Here is a 16094-nt window from a genome sequence, read left to right as displayed (position 1 = left end):
TGCAGAGGGGTGCGACGTGAGCCACAGCCTGGCCGGCGTCCGTCTGATCTGTCTTGTCTTTTCTCAGGAGCTGCCCAGGAGGAGGCTGCTATTTTGCAGCAGGGACAGGTGGCGGCGGCAGTCACTGCTGCGGGGGGAGGCCCCGCAGGTAGTAGACCCAGGAGGCGCCCGCCCGCCCCGGGCACGACACCACCATGGCGCTGCTGACCGGGGCCGCGCCGGCAGGCGGGTACCCCGCAAAGGAGACGGCGATGGTGGCGGCACTCTTGGGGCGGAAGCTCTTGGGGGCCCTGATGGTGAAGGCTGGATGCTCCACCGTGCACTGGAAGGCCACGGTGTGCGGGAAGATGTTTCGGAACGGGATGGAGATGGTGCCGCCAGCCTTGATGACCACCGGGCCCTGCGGTGGTGGCGGGAGGGCGCAGCCCAGCAGCGGGATGCGGTACTCGCCGCCGAGCGGGGAGCTGAGCTGCAGCGTGGCTTTGGCTTCGCCCAGCTGGCAGGGCTCATAGGTCACCTCCACGCTCAGCTCCGAGCCCCGCGGGCCGGCGGAGGCCACGCTGATGGTCTTCTCCGTGTAGAAGTCAGCACAGTCGGTCTGCAAGGGGAGGGAAGAGACCATGGAGGGGAGGGGGGTCAACGAAAGCAGAGCCGGCACCTCGGGAAGAAACCCAGGTCGTCTGTCATCGTGCCGTCCCTTGGCTGGCACTGCACCCGTCCCACCCGCACCACACCCCTGGTGAGTGCCCACAAGGACTGTCCAAACGTGCCGAGCAGGGACAACCCTGCACTAAACCCCGAGAGACCCGACTGCTAGAGCTGGGGGCTCAGGGGGAAGTTCAGGCACCACAGGACCTGCAAGAGCAGTTCCCACGAGGGCAGCAGAGAGGGGTCTGCCAGTGAGGACAGTTCCACTGGAGACAGATCCAGTGTCGGTGGGAAGACCCCTGGGTGCACATGGCCACCCTGCCTGTGCCAGGCCAAGCCAGAGGGGCAGGATCCCTCGATGGAGAGGGCTGATGCTGGCCAGATGAGCCGTGCCCCCCCCCAAAAGCCCAGGGCAGGCTGGACTCACCTGAAGGAGATAGTCAGTTTTCTGCCGGGCGTAATTCATGATTTTGGCGGTGACAGTCTGGCTAGAGCCCAGCGTGGTACAGAAGTAGAGGGGCTTCTCTGGTCTGCTCATGGTGGCTTTCAGATCCAGGTTGTAGGATAAAGTGCCCAAGTTGTTGCTGTGCAACACCAGGCACCCAGTGCTCTCACCCTCTTTCAACGGCAGGTACTCAAGGATAAGATCAGCCTGGGAGGAATGAAGGGAAAAGCCACGGGGTCAGGCAGAGACGGGGAAGGCAGGGCCTGGGACAGGGGAAATCGGTCCCTGGTGTGCTCACGCAGCGCTGGAAGGCAGCCCTGCACCCTCCTGTCCTTCAACTCCTTCTCTCTGGGTCAGAGCCCTGCTGTATGAGGGGAACAGCTCACTTGGAGGACTGTCCCCAACAGCTGAGAGCCCACCAGCACTATCCCAGAAGCTTCCCACCCTAAAACACCCCTACAGTCCCCCCGGCCACACAGCACCCCCTCATCAATCCAGTCTGCAAACACCCCGAGGCGGGCTGTAGGGGAGCGTGAAAAAGTTGACGCGCGAATGTCGTTTGGGTTCATTGACTGAACAATTCTCCATTGATTAAGTGCTGCTGCACTGATGGCTGATCGAGTTTTGCTCTCAGCGAGTGTGCGACTGGCCATGTGCTAATTACAACTCCGAAGGTGAGAAGAGGAAAACCTTGTGTGCAGCGGGACGGGACACGGGGTTTCAGAGCCGGTAGAGCAAAGCTGGGACTATGGCTCAGCGGATGCACTGGATACGGTGTTTGGAACTGATGGAGCCGGACTGGGACTTTGCAAAACTGAGTAAGCAGAAACTCGGAGCTTTTGGCAGACAAGGAGAAAGTGAATGTGCAAGACGTGAGAAGAGGAAGACTTAGTGAGGAAGGCAGACCACCGGGCAACCCCCCAGCTGCTGCGCACGGGCGCGACAGTGGGAATCTTACACAACAACGGTCGACCATGGCACCGCGGCAGGAGCGGCAGCGCTGGCGAGTCTGTAAGTGATCTGGGTCAGGGCAGCGTGCGGGCAAACTGCCTGTAGGGTTTCTAAGCACATATAGATGTGTCTGGAACACGTCACCAACACAACTCTGAACTCTGGCATCTCGTCCTGCGTGTGCCTGGGTGACTGAGACACACTCATGGTACGAAGCGAGTGCGGAGTTGTGATCCGCGGGTCTGCTCTCCCGTGGGGGAAACAGCAGGAGACGGACGAAGCGAGTGAAAAATGAGAGTGAATGAGTCATTTTGCTGACTAATAAATAGTGCTGGTATTGGGCTTTGTCATGTGTGTGTGTCTCCTTGCCAAATCCTCCAACCTCCCTAAAACACGTGCCCTGCAACCGCTCTAAACTCAAAATACCCACACGAAAGAAGGAGCACGTGGCACAAGGACCTGACACGTGAGGTGTGATGGGACCGTATCACAAGGGGTAGCATGGCAGACTCCACCAGTGCTGGGCAATTCCCACCAGGGATGTTCTCACACACTGCTTCCCCTCCAGATTATTAGCAGGTGGGAGCTGTCACCCTTGGAAAGGGTTCCAGATGGTTCATGTAGGGCATCACCCTCACCCGCTCCCACAAAGACCACAGGGAGGGGAGAGTGTAATGGATGAGCTTTGCTCCTACCTCCGACTGTGCAGGAACAGTGAAACGTGATGGAACGCTGATGTCGGGCACTTTGCAATCCACCGTAAACGTCACCGGGACACGCAGAGGGTTGTCCACCTTGATGGTGGAAGACACTCTCTGCCGAACAGCGGTGGTCAATTCTACAGTACTGATGGGTCCCGAAGCGGTGGCCTTGAAAGTCACCATGTAGAATAAATACTCCTTGGTCACCTCGTTGAGGAAGGTCACCTAAATGCGAGAAAAATGTTAAGTGCTGATCATTCTGCACATAAAAACCCACCAGCTGGGCTAAGCCTGCCCCAAGAGTCCCTCTAGCTCAGCGCCCTACTTCCAAGAACGGCTGTAAGCAGCCACCCAGGACGAGTGCAAGACTGGGGAAAGCACGTGAGGTATTTCCACTTTGTGGACTCCCAATTGCCCATCGCTTCCACCTCACCAATGTCCTGACCCACCTGTGCTTGGCAGCCCCTGGCGGGACCCTCACAGAGACTGACACAAGTGGGGTGCGTGGAGAGGTGCCTGCTGTTCAGTACCCACCTAGGACACCTACAGTCCCACCAGAGGGCACATGGAGGTATGAAAACAAGTCTGTGGCTTCTCTGTGAGCTAACAGCTCCTTAAAAGGCCCCGCAGTCTGGTGTCCTCACTCACCATTGCGTTAAAGACTCCTTCCTTGTAGGACTGGAACGTGAGCTCATAGTCCTTCGTGGTGGAACCTGGCACGTCGATGTATTCTGGCCCTCGCAGCACAGAACTGCTTTCCAGCTTTTCTGGTTTGAGCATGTCCACTACCACGAGGAACCTGCGAGTGAGAAGGAGGAAGGGAACGTCAACAGGAAGGACTCTCACAGGATACCCGTTGTGTAGGGGTACAACACAGCCCCCCTCATCCTCAATGCCTCAGGCAGAGGGAGCCAGCTCTCATCCACCCTGGAGGAAAGCCCTCCAGGATGGGTCTGTGTAGGCGATCCCAGACACCTATGGCCAGAAACAGCCAAGGAGAGTGAAAAGCTTGCAGGAAGGAGCTTCCAGGCAGTGGGAGGCCCTTCCTTGAGCTGCTGCAGGGATTGCGGATGAGACAAGATCTCTGGGGCCCCACTCACCTCTGTGGTTTGTTCAGCCAGTTGGAGACAGGGATGAGCTCAGTGTAGGAAGTCCTGCATGGGACCTGCCGGGAAACGGTCCCTGAACACTTTGGGGTCTCAGCAGTCCCTTGTAGGACGTAGTACAATCCTGTTCCGTCTGGCAATGGGAAGAAGATGGAGCCCTGGAGATGAGAAATAGGATAAGTGAGTTTTCCTGCTCTCTGTCCTGACCGGTTCCTGGCTCTCAAGTACACCCAGACAGTCCCATGTCTCAGGCTGTCACCTGAACAGCTTGGAGCAAGCCCAGCTGGCAGAGCTGGGACCGCAGCCCTGTGTCCTGCGCAGGTGGAGACGGCGATGTCGTACCTACTCGGGCTGCTACAGCTACAGGACACAGAGGCACCACGTCTGGGCAAAGCAAGGAACCACCGAGCCTGCAGCAGAGCTGGTCTCTGACCATCCCAATGCCCCTTTTCTTGCCTTACTAACCCGGGCACATCAGCTGCCAGCCCCGTGCTCGTGCAGGGACGGCCGTGGTAAGGGGGTGGCAGCCCTGGCTAAGCTCGACTGCCCTGGCAGTGCCAGCAGTAGCCCCAACATTAACGCCAGAAGAGCAACCTGGGTCCCACCAGCCAGGCTGGACCACAAAAAGCTCATATCCAGTACTTGTCTCAGGTGCCAATGGGTCACAGCCACCTGCCTGTGGCATCTCCTTTGCCTCCAGAGCAGCTGAAAACCACAGGACTCTTCGTGCTACACTGTACGTTAGAGAGATGCTGAGCATACACAACCCTACAGATCTGCTCCACACCCTGGAGATCGAGCCCACAAGTCCCCGGCCTCCACTCTTGCTCTGGCCTAAGTTCTGGCGTGGTGTGAGATCAGCTGGAGGAGGACAAGGGGCAGGTGTCTGACACCCACCTCCAGCACCCCAGAGCTGCTCTGAACTGACCCCCCCGATTTAAGAGCTTGTCCTTGGTGTGTCTCAGAAACAGCACTCATGAAAACAGAGGGGCCAGTCACCCCACCTGCCCAGCCCGAGACCTTCACGAGGGGCTCTTTCCAAAGCTCCTGCATTGCTCAAGGTGATGCCAAGAGAGATGTCTGTGTCGTTTCCCACCTGACTGCTTGTGGCCGGGGGGTCACTAAGAAATGGCAGGGCGGCTTCACCCCTCTTGTTCCCTGCACACTGCAAAAGGACCCCAGTGCTGGCAGAAGTGGGGGTGCCCAGGGCTTGGGAAGCCTGCACAGCTCACAGGGCTGAGCACGGGGGTCTCTGAGCCCCCTCTGGGCTGCGCAGGCAGGGACTGGGAGCTGCACAGAACAAATTTCCTTTCCTGGACCTTCAGACTACCAGGCTTTTTCGGTTAGCAGCTCCAGTCAGTCCAGACTTCCCACCAGAAGTTTCCTTACACCTGGCCTCTAGCCGCCAAGACATCCAGCTTCCAACACAGGATCACAGGATAATTTCAGTTCATAGGAGACCTCTGAAGGTCACCTCGTCCAACCTCCTGCCCAAAGCTGCTGAGCCACGAGGGTCACGCGGTGAGGGTCAGCACGCTGGCACAGCTCACGTACCTCATGCTTCTTTTTCTCGGAGCTTGTGGTCAGCGGTTTGTAGGTTATCTTGTAGGGCTTGTTTTGTTGATTGGCGTCTAGATGGAAAAGTTCAGGCCCTTTCCAGTGCTCCCCCTCAATGACCGCTCTCACAGTCCAGGCCTCGTTGCTTGGGTTGGACAGGAGGACCACCTGGCTGAGCTCCTCACGCACGTTGCCCTTGAAAGTCAGCGTCTGCAACAGAGGAGCAAAAATGCTGCTTGGTCCTACCAAGGAACGCTTTGCCACTCAGACTCCGACCATCTCTACACACAGGCAGCAGCTTTTCCTCGTCATACGCAAAAATTTCCATTTGACTCATGACTTTTGGTGTAAATCGAGTTGTCGGCTCTTAGAGAAGGGAGAGGTACGAGTCTTGTGTGTGCTGGGTGAAGGAGGCTGCCGCCTCCTGAGGAGGGGAGAAAGAAAACGGGAAGTCCTGGAAGGACAGGGAAGAAAAGCGTGGCTGCGGGTGCAATACTGTGGGTATAGCTGGGGGGCTCTGTGGGGAGGGTCTCAGAAGAGCCCTGCAGGGTGCCCCAACGCAGAGCCAGGAGAGCCGAGGTGCTCGCTGCAGGAGCGGCACCTTCAACAGGGGAGGAAGGCAATTATGGGGCTCAAATTTTGGGAATCCCGCCCAGAGGTTTTCTCAGCTCTCTGGGATACCCAGGCAGGAGTGAGTCTGTGCATGTAATTGTCCCCCAGTCCGTGCCCTGGGGGAGACGTGGTGCAAACGGTGGCGTAAGGGGAGGACCCATCCTGTCTCTGCCCTGGTTACCTCTTTGATCAGAGGGGTCTCCGTGCAGGATCCTGCCAGAGTAAGGCGGAGCGGCTCGCTGCCCGCGATGAAGCACTGCAGGCCGTCGTACTGGATGGCATCGCTCGGCTTAGAGGGGTGGAAGGTCACAAGCAAGGGGACATTCATTCCTGGGGAGATGTCACCCTTCGTGGGGCTGATGGAGAAATCCGGCTTGAAGCTCTCGATGTCCCACTTAAACCTTGCCAAGGAAAGCACAAGGACAGGAAGGGAGGATTAGCACCGGGCAGGCTGTGAACGCAGTGTGCTGGTTCTAATCCTCTCGTGGGCTTTTCCATCAGATCTCAGGCATGATGCTGAGCCACCTGGCAATAAGGCTTCAGGTTTGGCAGCTCTCACCCATCCGGAACCAAGCCTTTGGGTGTATCCCTTGCTAACTTCCAGGGCCTGACTGCACAGCTCTCCAGTGGGATGAAAAGGCAGAGGAGAACTATCTGGGCAAGCTACAACTCCATCCAACCCTCCTCCAAGCACTCAGCCCTCAGAAAGGACAGGGTTTTGAATTACTTGACTCTTATGTCGCCCATGTTCTGCATGATGATGCGCCGGCATGCGTAGCTCTTCTGCAGCACTGCTCCAAAGCTGAGGTGTTCCTGGTCCAAGCTGACATGGATGCCCCGGCAGGAGCCCCGCACCACGAAGAGGGAGCGCACCAGGCCACGGCACTGCAGCATCACTTCTTCGGTGAACGGCTGGATGCGGCATTTTGGAGAGAAGGTCACCTCCACTTTACAGGTACCTCCTTCGGCCTTTAGACGTATTTCGTTGGTGGGGTTCAAGGAGAGAACCTGCCCAAAGAAATGAGTGGAGATTACTTCACCTGGCAACCGAGTTGTGATTCCTCCATCACCAGAGTCAGAGAAGAGCATTCCAATTCCTATTCTGTCCCCACTAACATCGCCCCAATCCCACTCCCTCGTATACATTCCCAGGTGCCAAAGGTGTTTTCCTGTGACGTGTCCAACTGGTCATGGCGAGCTGAACTGTGTCTTCTAAAGCGATGTCATGAAATCTCCAAGAGAGCTGTAACTCTGTCTTTAGAGACTCCTTTATCTCCCTTACCTCTCCAGATCTATAATACACAGCTGCATCCTCACGTATCTAACCCAGGTTAGTGGAATTGTACCTTCTTCTCACTCTTGGCTACGAGGGGAGTCCTGACACCTAGCTGAGCCGAGGCATTCCCATTGCAAGTATCTGCTGGTCCCAGCAGGTAGGATGGGATGGCACACAGACAGCCAGGGCAGCGTACAACCGTAATTAGCTACTGGCTCCCACCCCGAGCACCTCACTGCTACCTGCGGGCATCCCTGTTGGCACACCAAAGTGCTCTCCAGTGAAGGAAAGGGCCTTACCCCAGCTTCTTGCAGCTCTGGGATGGTGGAGATGAGACTGAGCTTAAAACGGACAGGGGCGGTGCTGTTGTTTACTATGGTGACAGTCTTCTTCACCGTCTGCCCGATGGAGAGGGCTCCCAGCGCCACCACTTTTCCTTGTGGTTCTACGACATCAACCTGAGCCAGAAGGGATTAATATGAAGTGAAAAGAAAGGAGGAGAAAAGGTTTTCCTCCACCCTTGTGGCAGAAAACCAACACACGGTACGCTGGGGAGGAGAGGAGGAAAATGAGAGAGAAGGCCACGCTGGCCACCTGCTACGTGGAGTTCTAGGATTTGGATTTCATCTCACCTTCATTTCCGTGCCCCTTCCTTGGACCTCAACAGTCTGCCGGCAAAGACCGTTGATTTCAAACGGGACGAGCTCGTGATAAGATGTGACTTCTCTGGGACAGAAAGTGACGGGCACCTCCATCGTCCTTCCTGGCCGCAGGACGCGGCTTGGCAAGTGCACCTCCAGGTGTGGGGTGCTGGTGAACAGGCAGTCCAAACTGGCAGAAAGCACAGCAAAGAGGAGCAGAGGTGTTACAAGGCTGTGTGTGCTCAGATGACAACATCCTGGGCTACCTAGGGCCCTCCTTTCTCCTCTCCCTGCATCCTCAGGGGTCAAGAGGACATGGAGCAGGCAGATGCTAAGGGAGGACCAGAGGAGTGCGCGGAGAAGGCTCACCTCACATCCTTGTCTGCCTTGTTTGTGATGTAAAGGGTCTGCTGGGCAGGCACCATCCCAGTCTGGTAGATGAAGCTGGGTCCAAAGTTGAGTTTGGTGCTGGAGAAGTGCACAGCGGGCGCTACCACGGTGGCCAGGAACACGCAGGTAAACGTGGGACCCTTGTTGATCTGGTGGGGTGAAAGACAGCATGAGCCAGCTGAAGAGACAGGAACTACAACCGCAAACACCAGAGACCGCTGAGGAAGAGGACGGGGGACAGCTGGCAAAGCAAGTGCCAAAGGACCCCAGAATGGAAATAGAAGGTGGAAGGCTTGGTCTAAGAGGGAAAGGGTGGCCCTGGATGAGCACTTATTAAAATGCTCCGTTCAGAAACTGTCGGGCTCATTATTTCGGCAGCTCCTTATGTCCCCTTTGCCTCCATCAGGCTCTTTAGCGACGGAGCCCACCCCAAGCTCTGGGCTCCTGCTGCCAAGCTGCTGCGCGGGGAAGGCGAAGGTCCCCTGTGAAACGCTGGTGCCTCACCTGCAGCGTCAGCTTGACGTCCTTTAACGTGCACATCTTCTGTGGGTGGAATGCCAGCTGGGCCTCGGCTTCGCCCTCTGCCTCTATGGTGCCCGTCGGAGGGGTGATGGCGAGGAGCGGCAGACAGGCTGCGGGGCCGCTCAGGTACCACGAGAAGGCGCAGCTGAACTTGCCCTTGTTGCTGATGCTGAAGGTGCGCCTGATGTTCTCGTTCAGATGTACCTGCGGGGAGAAGCTGGTGAGGACTAGGGCTCGGGGCACTGTAAAGGACCACGTCAAATTTTTGTCTCAACGTTGCTGTAACAAAAAAAGCACCGATCACGCTATCCGTGTGCTCCTGAGAGATCCACACCAGGTGGATTGTTCCACCCTTCTGGTAACAATCTGCTTCCAGTTCCTTAGAACGAACCAAATTTGTTTTTCTTTTCTTTTTTAGATAAAATCTCTGAAGCTTGCCTGAAGAAATACCTGAAGCTGCTGATTATCCGTGTGATTTTACCAGTAATCGCTTCGTTAATATTCACAGGATGTACAGCACACCAGCACAGACACTGTTCTGGTCGACCACTGTCACCATCTTTAACACTAGAGGAAACTCGTGTGTCCCCCTCTCCAGCCTGGGGTGGCAAAATGAGTTTATGACCTTAGGCCAGCAGGTGGCCAACGCTTTTACCCTGACTGATTGTTGGGTATGGGGGGGTCCTTTAGGATTTAAGGCCATGGACATCAAAACCAGTATCTCCAAAATGGCTCGTCAGTGACATAACCATTGGTAATGACGCGTCACATTGGAATGAGGAGGTAAACCCCTGGAAAGTTCAAGTTCCAGAAAAGGGAGAATATTATCTTAATCGGAACAACAATAATCGAGTTTTTGTGGGTCATCGTGTGGGTAATTGGACATTTAAGTATGGAAATCATTGTGTCATCCCAGGGTGTCGACCCATTAATTGTCCAACCTATAACCACTCTTTTCCCGTCAAAGGCAACATGTTATGGTGTATGTTGAGCACCACCACTGATGAAAAACTCATCCCTCGCAGGCCAAGTTGGGCATGGGTCAATGAAACTGGACATAAAAAACCATTTGATAGCTTTTGGTCCATTGATACCTCTATAAACAAGTGGAAGTGGTCAAACCTGGGGCAAAGATCAGTGGACCCCTCAACATATCACAGAATATTATGGACCTGCCACCTGGAACCCCAGCGAGTGGATCAGTGGTGCTCACGAACCTCTCTACCATCTAAATCGTACTATTCGCCCGCAAGCTGTCCTAGAGATCATTGCTGATGAGACAGCCCGTGCCCTTGATCTGTTGGCACATCAGGCCACACAAATGCCAACTACAGTAACACAACACCGTGTGGTTCTCGATTACCTGCCAGCCGAAGAAGGAAGTGTTTGTGGTAAACTAAATGATTCTGATTGTTGTTTAAAAATTGACAACAACGGGGAAACTGTTAAACAAATTACTGCAGGAATGCGAAAGCTGGCCCGTGTTCCTGCCCAGACATGGAAAGGCTGGAACGTTGAGATGTTTTCCCGGCTCCCTGGTGGTCCATGGGTTAAGCGAATCCTATTTTATTTGATAGGTGGTTTTGCCATGTTGATGTTTTTGCCATGTATCATTCCATGCTTTATCCAATTAACTCCACGTGTTGTAGCTCATGTGCAGTTTGTGACTCCTGTTTCACCTGACGGCGTTCAACAAACTCGTGCTGCGCGCCAAACCGCGCCGCCGCCAGTACCAATTCTATAAAATATTTGAAACCACCAAGGGTTCACGGGGTGGTGCAAGACATTGACAGCCTAAATCTGAGACAAAAATTTCTACATCCAAATCACACATGCGCTCTGGACAGGGGGCGTGGAAATCACAGAATCACAGAATAGTTTAGGTTGGAAGGGACCTCAAAGATCACCCAGTTCCAACCCCCCTGCTATGGGCAGGGACACTTTCCACTACACCAGGCTGCTCAAAGCCTCATCCAACCTGGCCTTGAACACTTCCAGGGATGGGGCAGCCACAACTTCTCTGGGCAACCTGTGCCAGTGCCTCACCACCCGCAGAGGGAAGAATTTCTCCCTTAGATCTAATCGAAATCTCCCCTCTTTCAGTTGAAAGCCATTGCCCCGTGTCCTGTCACTACATGCCCTTGTCCAAAGTCCCTCTCCAGCTTTCTTGTAGCCCCTTTAGGTACTGGAAGGCTGCTGGAAGGTCTCCCAGGAGCCTTCTCTTCTCCAGGCTGAACAGCCCCAACTCTCTCAGCCTGTCTCCATAACAGTAGTGCTCCAGCCCTCGCATCATCTCTGTGGCCTCCTCTGGACCCGCTCCAGCAGCTCCATGTCCTTCTTGTGTTGGGGACCCCAGAGCTGAACGCAGTATTCCAGGTGGGGTCTCACAAGAGCAGAGCAGAGGGGCAGATCACCTCCCTCGACCTGCTGCCCACACTGCTTTGGATGCAGCCCAGGACACGGTTGGCTTTCTGGGCTGCCAGTGCACGGTGCCGGCTCATGGTGAGCTTCTCAGCCACCAGTACAGGCCCCAGTACTGACCCCTGAGGAACACCACTCGTCACTGGCCTCCATTTGGACATTGAACCATTGACCACAACTCTGAGTTCGACCATCCAGCCAATTCCTTATCCACCGAGTGGTCCATCCGTCAAATCCATGAATCGTATTCGAATTGTTATTAGCTATTATTGTTTCTCTTCTTTCTTTCTCTACCTCTATCACTTATGCCACCATAGAGAACCATCTTTGGAGAAGCAATGCTGAGCCACAGCGTGGTGTAAAGGACCACGTTAAATTTTTGTCTCAACGTTGCTGTAACAAAAGCGCACCGATCACGATATCTGTCTGAACATTACGGGAAAGAAAAACCACCAGCTGAGCAAAAACCACCAACCGAGCTACAGAGTCCCTGAACAAATTATAACAACTTAACCGCCACGCACGCACCCAGAGCCGGGGTCTGAAGAACGGAGGGGCTTGAAGACCCCAGAAGACCCCCGAGTGATGGTACTGGGCATGTGCACCACCACTGGGTGGTGGGTGGGGTTAAGCACAACTGTTCTTAGAATGTGCTAAATGATTCTCAGAAGTATGAATAGGTAATGAAAAACCCCAATAAAGGAACAGTACCGACCAACATCGAGGAGGGAGCGAGAAGAAGAGGGAGAAGGCGGCATCCATGACATCATCGGAACATCGCGGCGGCAGACAGAACATCCCCCCACAACCACTGGGCAACACTGCAACTCCGTGGTGGTACCTCTCCTCTAACTCTTCCTCTCCTTTCTTTTCTCTCTCTCCCTTAGCATTTCTCTCCCTCTCAAAAATTTGCTTGGCTCTTGACTCCGTTTTGAGTCTTAATTCTGTTCCCAAGAACATGAACAAAACCCACGCTCCGGTCCACGACCGGCCCATGACAGGCACACGCAAAGTGCTCCTTCATCTCTCACATTCAGCTGATGACCTGTCTGAAAGATCTCCCTCCCTCTAGAGACCCAGAAATGAAGAAAAACATTCCCTCTTGTTCAAACAGATCTGCAAAGCTCCTGGTTAAGGTCCGACCTTGCAGGGCTTTGTGGGGCAAACGGTTCAGGGAACCGGTGCTGCTCACCTCCTTGAAATCAATGACGTTGATCTTCTGTGCAGTGAGTTCAATGACGTGGCCGTCGCCGTCCTCACACCTGACAGACACGTTCGCTCTATAGCCCGTGGCCTTGATGTTCAGGCGGAGAGGCTTAGTCTTCCTCGTGACATCACATTTGACGTTGAAGGCCGTCTCTCCTTCTAGCGTTGGTGTAAAGATGACTGTAATGGGGAACCTGGGGAGAGAAGATCCTTTTTGCTCTGTTCACCGTCTCTGAGCTCTCTTGGCCCTGGCAGAGCAGGCTGGGCAATGGCTCTGGTGAGACCCCAGGACTGGGAGAAACCAGGACCAGCACTCTGCCCTTCCAGGGCATTCCACCACGGAGCGAACCCTGGTGAGAACTGGTTAGGGTATGATGATCTCATGCAATGAAATGGCAGATGATACAACAACGAGGCAGCAAGTCCTGAGCTACCACTGACCTCACTGCCCTGCCCATGTGCAGCACTGGGTTGAGACCCCACTTCTGTCCCAAACTCAGAGAAGGGGACTCAGAGACCCCCGATCTCCCCGTTCTATATGACAGGGGTCACATCCTCTTCTCAAAGAGGAATCATCCAGCTCCCGTGACAGCAGTGCAATGGGGGTGCCACCAAACAGCCCCCTTGTCATTTTTATGGTTAATTCCTACGTCATTTCTGGGTACGTGATCAAACACAACCAACCTACAGAGTTAAGGAACTGCCACTGCTCAGGTGAGTGGCAGTAACTGACACAGGACACTCTCTTATCTTGCACCCCGCGGCAAGCCCAAATCCAGCATCTTTTGAGCCACAGCAAAGCTGCCTGGAGTTAATGTGTCCTCCTCACACTCAGACACACGAGTGTCTGTGCCCTGTGCCGTATGAACGGGCACAGGGACATCCGTGGTGGATCCACAGACGAGCTGGTGACCTGTTACACTGCCTGAGCTCATGATCATGTCTGATGGCAAGTCATGGCTGCAGTTCACCAGAAAAGAGCACCCATTTTCTGAGAGGCCATCCTCCAAAACACAGCTCGCTGTCTAAGCCTCTTGCTGCCCTCCATGGTGGGCTCAAATGCCGCCTGCAGCACTGCTGGTGTGCTTTGCTGCTCGTGGTGGCCTTGCACAGACCACGTGTGGTGGGCTCTGTCACTACAGGGACACAGAGAAGAGACCTTGCACGCTTAGGGCTGCTGGCTCAGGGGATCACAGGGTTAAAACCCCAAAACACGCTTCTTAGCAGAAATAAAAGATCCAAAGCCTGAATTTCTCCAGGAAGGGGGCCTGGAAGACCCAGTTTCATGGTGGCCCCTTGGAGAAGCAACAAAACAAGGCAGATGTCTGCGATTGCTCAGTCAACTGGTGACTGCAGAGGGGAGAAAGCCTCAAAAGCAAAATGCCAGCGCAACGTTTGGCACGCAGGAGAGGGAACCCGGCCCGGGAGCCCCGTTACCTGGACAGAGGAGCGATGCAGCCTTTCCGGGGCTCGATTTTCAAGGAAGCATTGCATCTCTCTGAGAAGAGAGAGTTTTCTCTGAAAGCAAAGCTGAAGGCTTCCTTCTCGCAGTTGACCATATAGACAGTGTGTTGTACCTCGTGCCCTGGGGAGAAGACAAAGCAGTTGCTGAAACCCTTTTGTTCCTCTGGCCACCAGACCACCACTGCCCACTGCGGTCCTGCTTGCCAGCTGAGCCCAGCAGGCAATGCAGTGAGAAGCACTGCCTGCACCATGGCACGCTCAGGATGCCAACATGGAAACATACTTCTCACCCCCTGGGCTCCCCAGCATCATCCCCAAATCTCCTCTTGGAAACAGTCTCAACCACATGCCGTGTCCCTGACACATGCCCTCCTCCCGTCCTCTCCCCAGTACACTTGGGTGCCAGGAGCTGCATGATCTGCTCACAAGAGCCTGTTTCCATTTCCAGCTCCCTCGTTGGAGCCTGCTGGAACAACGGGACTGCCAGACCCCTGGAGCGCTCCGCATCGGAGCGTGTACGGTATAACCACGGTGCTCACCGACTGTCACCAAGCTGAAGTTCAGGTAGGATCTGTCCAAAATCACTAGAGGTTCAGTGGTATTGCCCACCAAGAGGAACGGGATTGAAACGTTCTGCTCAGGGATGGTGAAGATCCAGAACGATTCTGTGATGTCCAGGTGCTGGGGGATGAATTCAAACTTCATCTGGGGGAGAAAGAGGCAAGTGAAGAAAAGGGTCAGGGGAGGAGGGTGCAGTCTATACCACCAAGAAGCCCCAGGAACTTCCACCTTATGTTGCTGTGAGCTCAGAGATAGGCTGTTGTGCCACTCACAGCCCAAAAGCATGGCACATGTTGGGTACAGGGTGAGAACAGGTTCCTCTGCCAGTTCATTTACACTGCAGTCAAAAGGTTTCTTCATGGTCTTGGCTCACAGTCAGACGGGACACCCAGTAAGTGTAGACATAGCTGGTGTTAAACTGGATCTACTTTCATTTTCTGCACTCACCTCTGCTTTCTTCCCTGGCTGGATCTGACCTCTCTCTGTGAAGCAGAAGAAAGCCACCTGACCCGGTGGGGCTTCAGGGTCTTGGCAAGTCCACTGGAAGGAATACGTGGAACTGGTTGGGTTCATCACTAGGAAGGTCCTGCACACAAAAAGCAAAAAGGATTACCAAGGTGGTGTTGAGACGTTATTATTGACTTTATCCTGCAGCAGACACCAAGCACTGTCAGGCCTGGACACCATCTAGAAGGAGTTACTTGGTACAGGGGAACAACGCCGGGAGCACAAACTTTCCGGGGGCCTGTTTGTTTCCCAGGTGGCTGTAGATTAACGGCTATCGACAAAGAAATTAGCAAGGATGCAGCCACACTCTTGCACGTTAAAATGGTAAGATCAAGTGAAAAATGGTAAAATCAAGTCTAGTAAGACTCCTTTGCAAAATGGCACACTCTTGTTGTGGCTGCAGCCTTCACTGACTGTCTGACTGGTATGTCAAAGGAGCAAGAAGGTCCCAAGGATGTTCTTTAAAGGGACAAAGTTTGTACTGGCCACATTACACAGGCTGGGGACACGTGCTCCTCCCAGATTGACTCATACATGATTGAAGAAAGGGGAAAAAAGAACATAAAAACGGCCTTCAGTGACCAGCTTCTTCCAGCCTTAAAACAGACTGGTGGCCAAGTGCCAGCAGATCACAGACAAGGAACAGATGAGCCTTAGGGCTTGGAAGAAGAGCTGGAGAGGTGTCTGGTTAAGGGGGGTGACTAGGAGACCATCAACAGGAGAAGCCATGCCCACACCCACCTGCTGTTCCTGCTGCGCACAGTCCGGTTGCCAAAAACTCAACCACTCTGGTGTTGAGATCAAACATTGCCCCCGTTGGTTCCTGCAGCGCCGGCTTGTGCCTTCTTGCAGTGATGTAGTCAGAGTCTTCCAGTTCAAAGTGGCAGTCTGACATCAGGCTTCTCCCGTTCACAGTCACCTCTGGGCCCTTCTGCCCTGGCTCCAGGTTAGGAATTCTAGGAAGAAAGGGACCGTTATCAACCAGACTGACATGTCCAGCCAGCTGCTTGCCCGCCCCCTTGTACGGCACAGAGTGTTGCATCCTCTCTCCGTGCAAGCGCTGAGCAGCACATCCAACAGAACTGC

At 54.5% G+C, this 16094-nt stretch overlaps 1 protein-coding gene across 1 annotated transcript; it reads right to left on the bottom strand.

Moving 5' to 3' along the window:
* Positions 1-121: 121 nt before the first annotated feature.
* LOC104372339 (axonemal central pair apparatus protein HYDIN-like) lies at positions 122-15763 on the bottom strand. The gene is made up of 17 exons (XM_086621244.1): positions 15750-15763; positions 14949-15087; positions 14480-14645; positions 13914-14061; positions 12463-12670; positions 8832-9053; positions 8307-8476; positions 7929-8127; positions 7596-7754; positions 6748-7028; positions 6202-6421; positions 5406-5618; positions 3846-4009; positions 3394-3544; positions 2740-2970; positions 1076-1300; positions 122-598 (listed from the first exon to the last, which is right to left on the bottom strand). The coding sequence occupies exons 2-17, from the start codon at positions 15072-15074 to the stop codon at positions 122-124; spliced, it is 3360 nt and encodes a 1119-aa protein (XP_086477370.1). The 5' UTR covers positions 15075-15087; positions 15750-15763.
* Between the last annotated feature and the right edge of the window lie 331 nt (positions 15764-16094).

Source organism: Tauraco erythrolophus, chromosome 15, assembly GCF_009769465.1.
Source record: "Tauraco erythrolophus isolate bTauEry1 chromosome 15, bTauEry1.pri, whole genome shotgun sequence".
NCBI classification, from domain to species: domain Eukaryota; kingdom Metazoa; phylum Chordata; class Aves; order Musophagiformes; family Musophagidae; genus Tauraco; species Tauraco erythrolophus.
Note: the sequence above shows the minus strand (reverse complement) of the source record. Positions and strands in the feature narration are given on the sequence as shown.

Excerpts from the sequence above, each read along its gene's own strand:
- LOC104372339 (XM_086621244.1), bottom strand. The coding sequence starts at position 15,074 with ATGAACCCAACCAGTTCCACGTATTCCTTCCAGTGGACTTGCCAAGAC. Across the intron at positions 4,010-5,405 it reads CCGAGAAAAAGAAGCATGAG|GGCTCCATCTTCTTCCCATT; the intron begins GTACGTGAGCTG and ends TCTCATCTCCAG. Across the intron at positions 3,545-3,845 it reads TGGCTGAACAAACCACAGAG|GTTCCTCGTGGTAGTGGACA; the intron begins GTGAGTGGGGCC and ends TCTCACTCGCAG.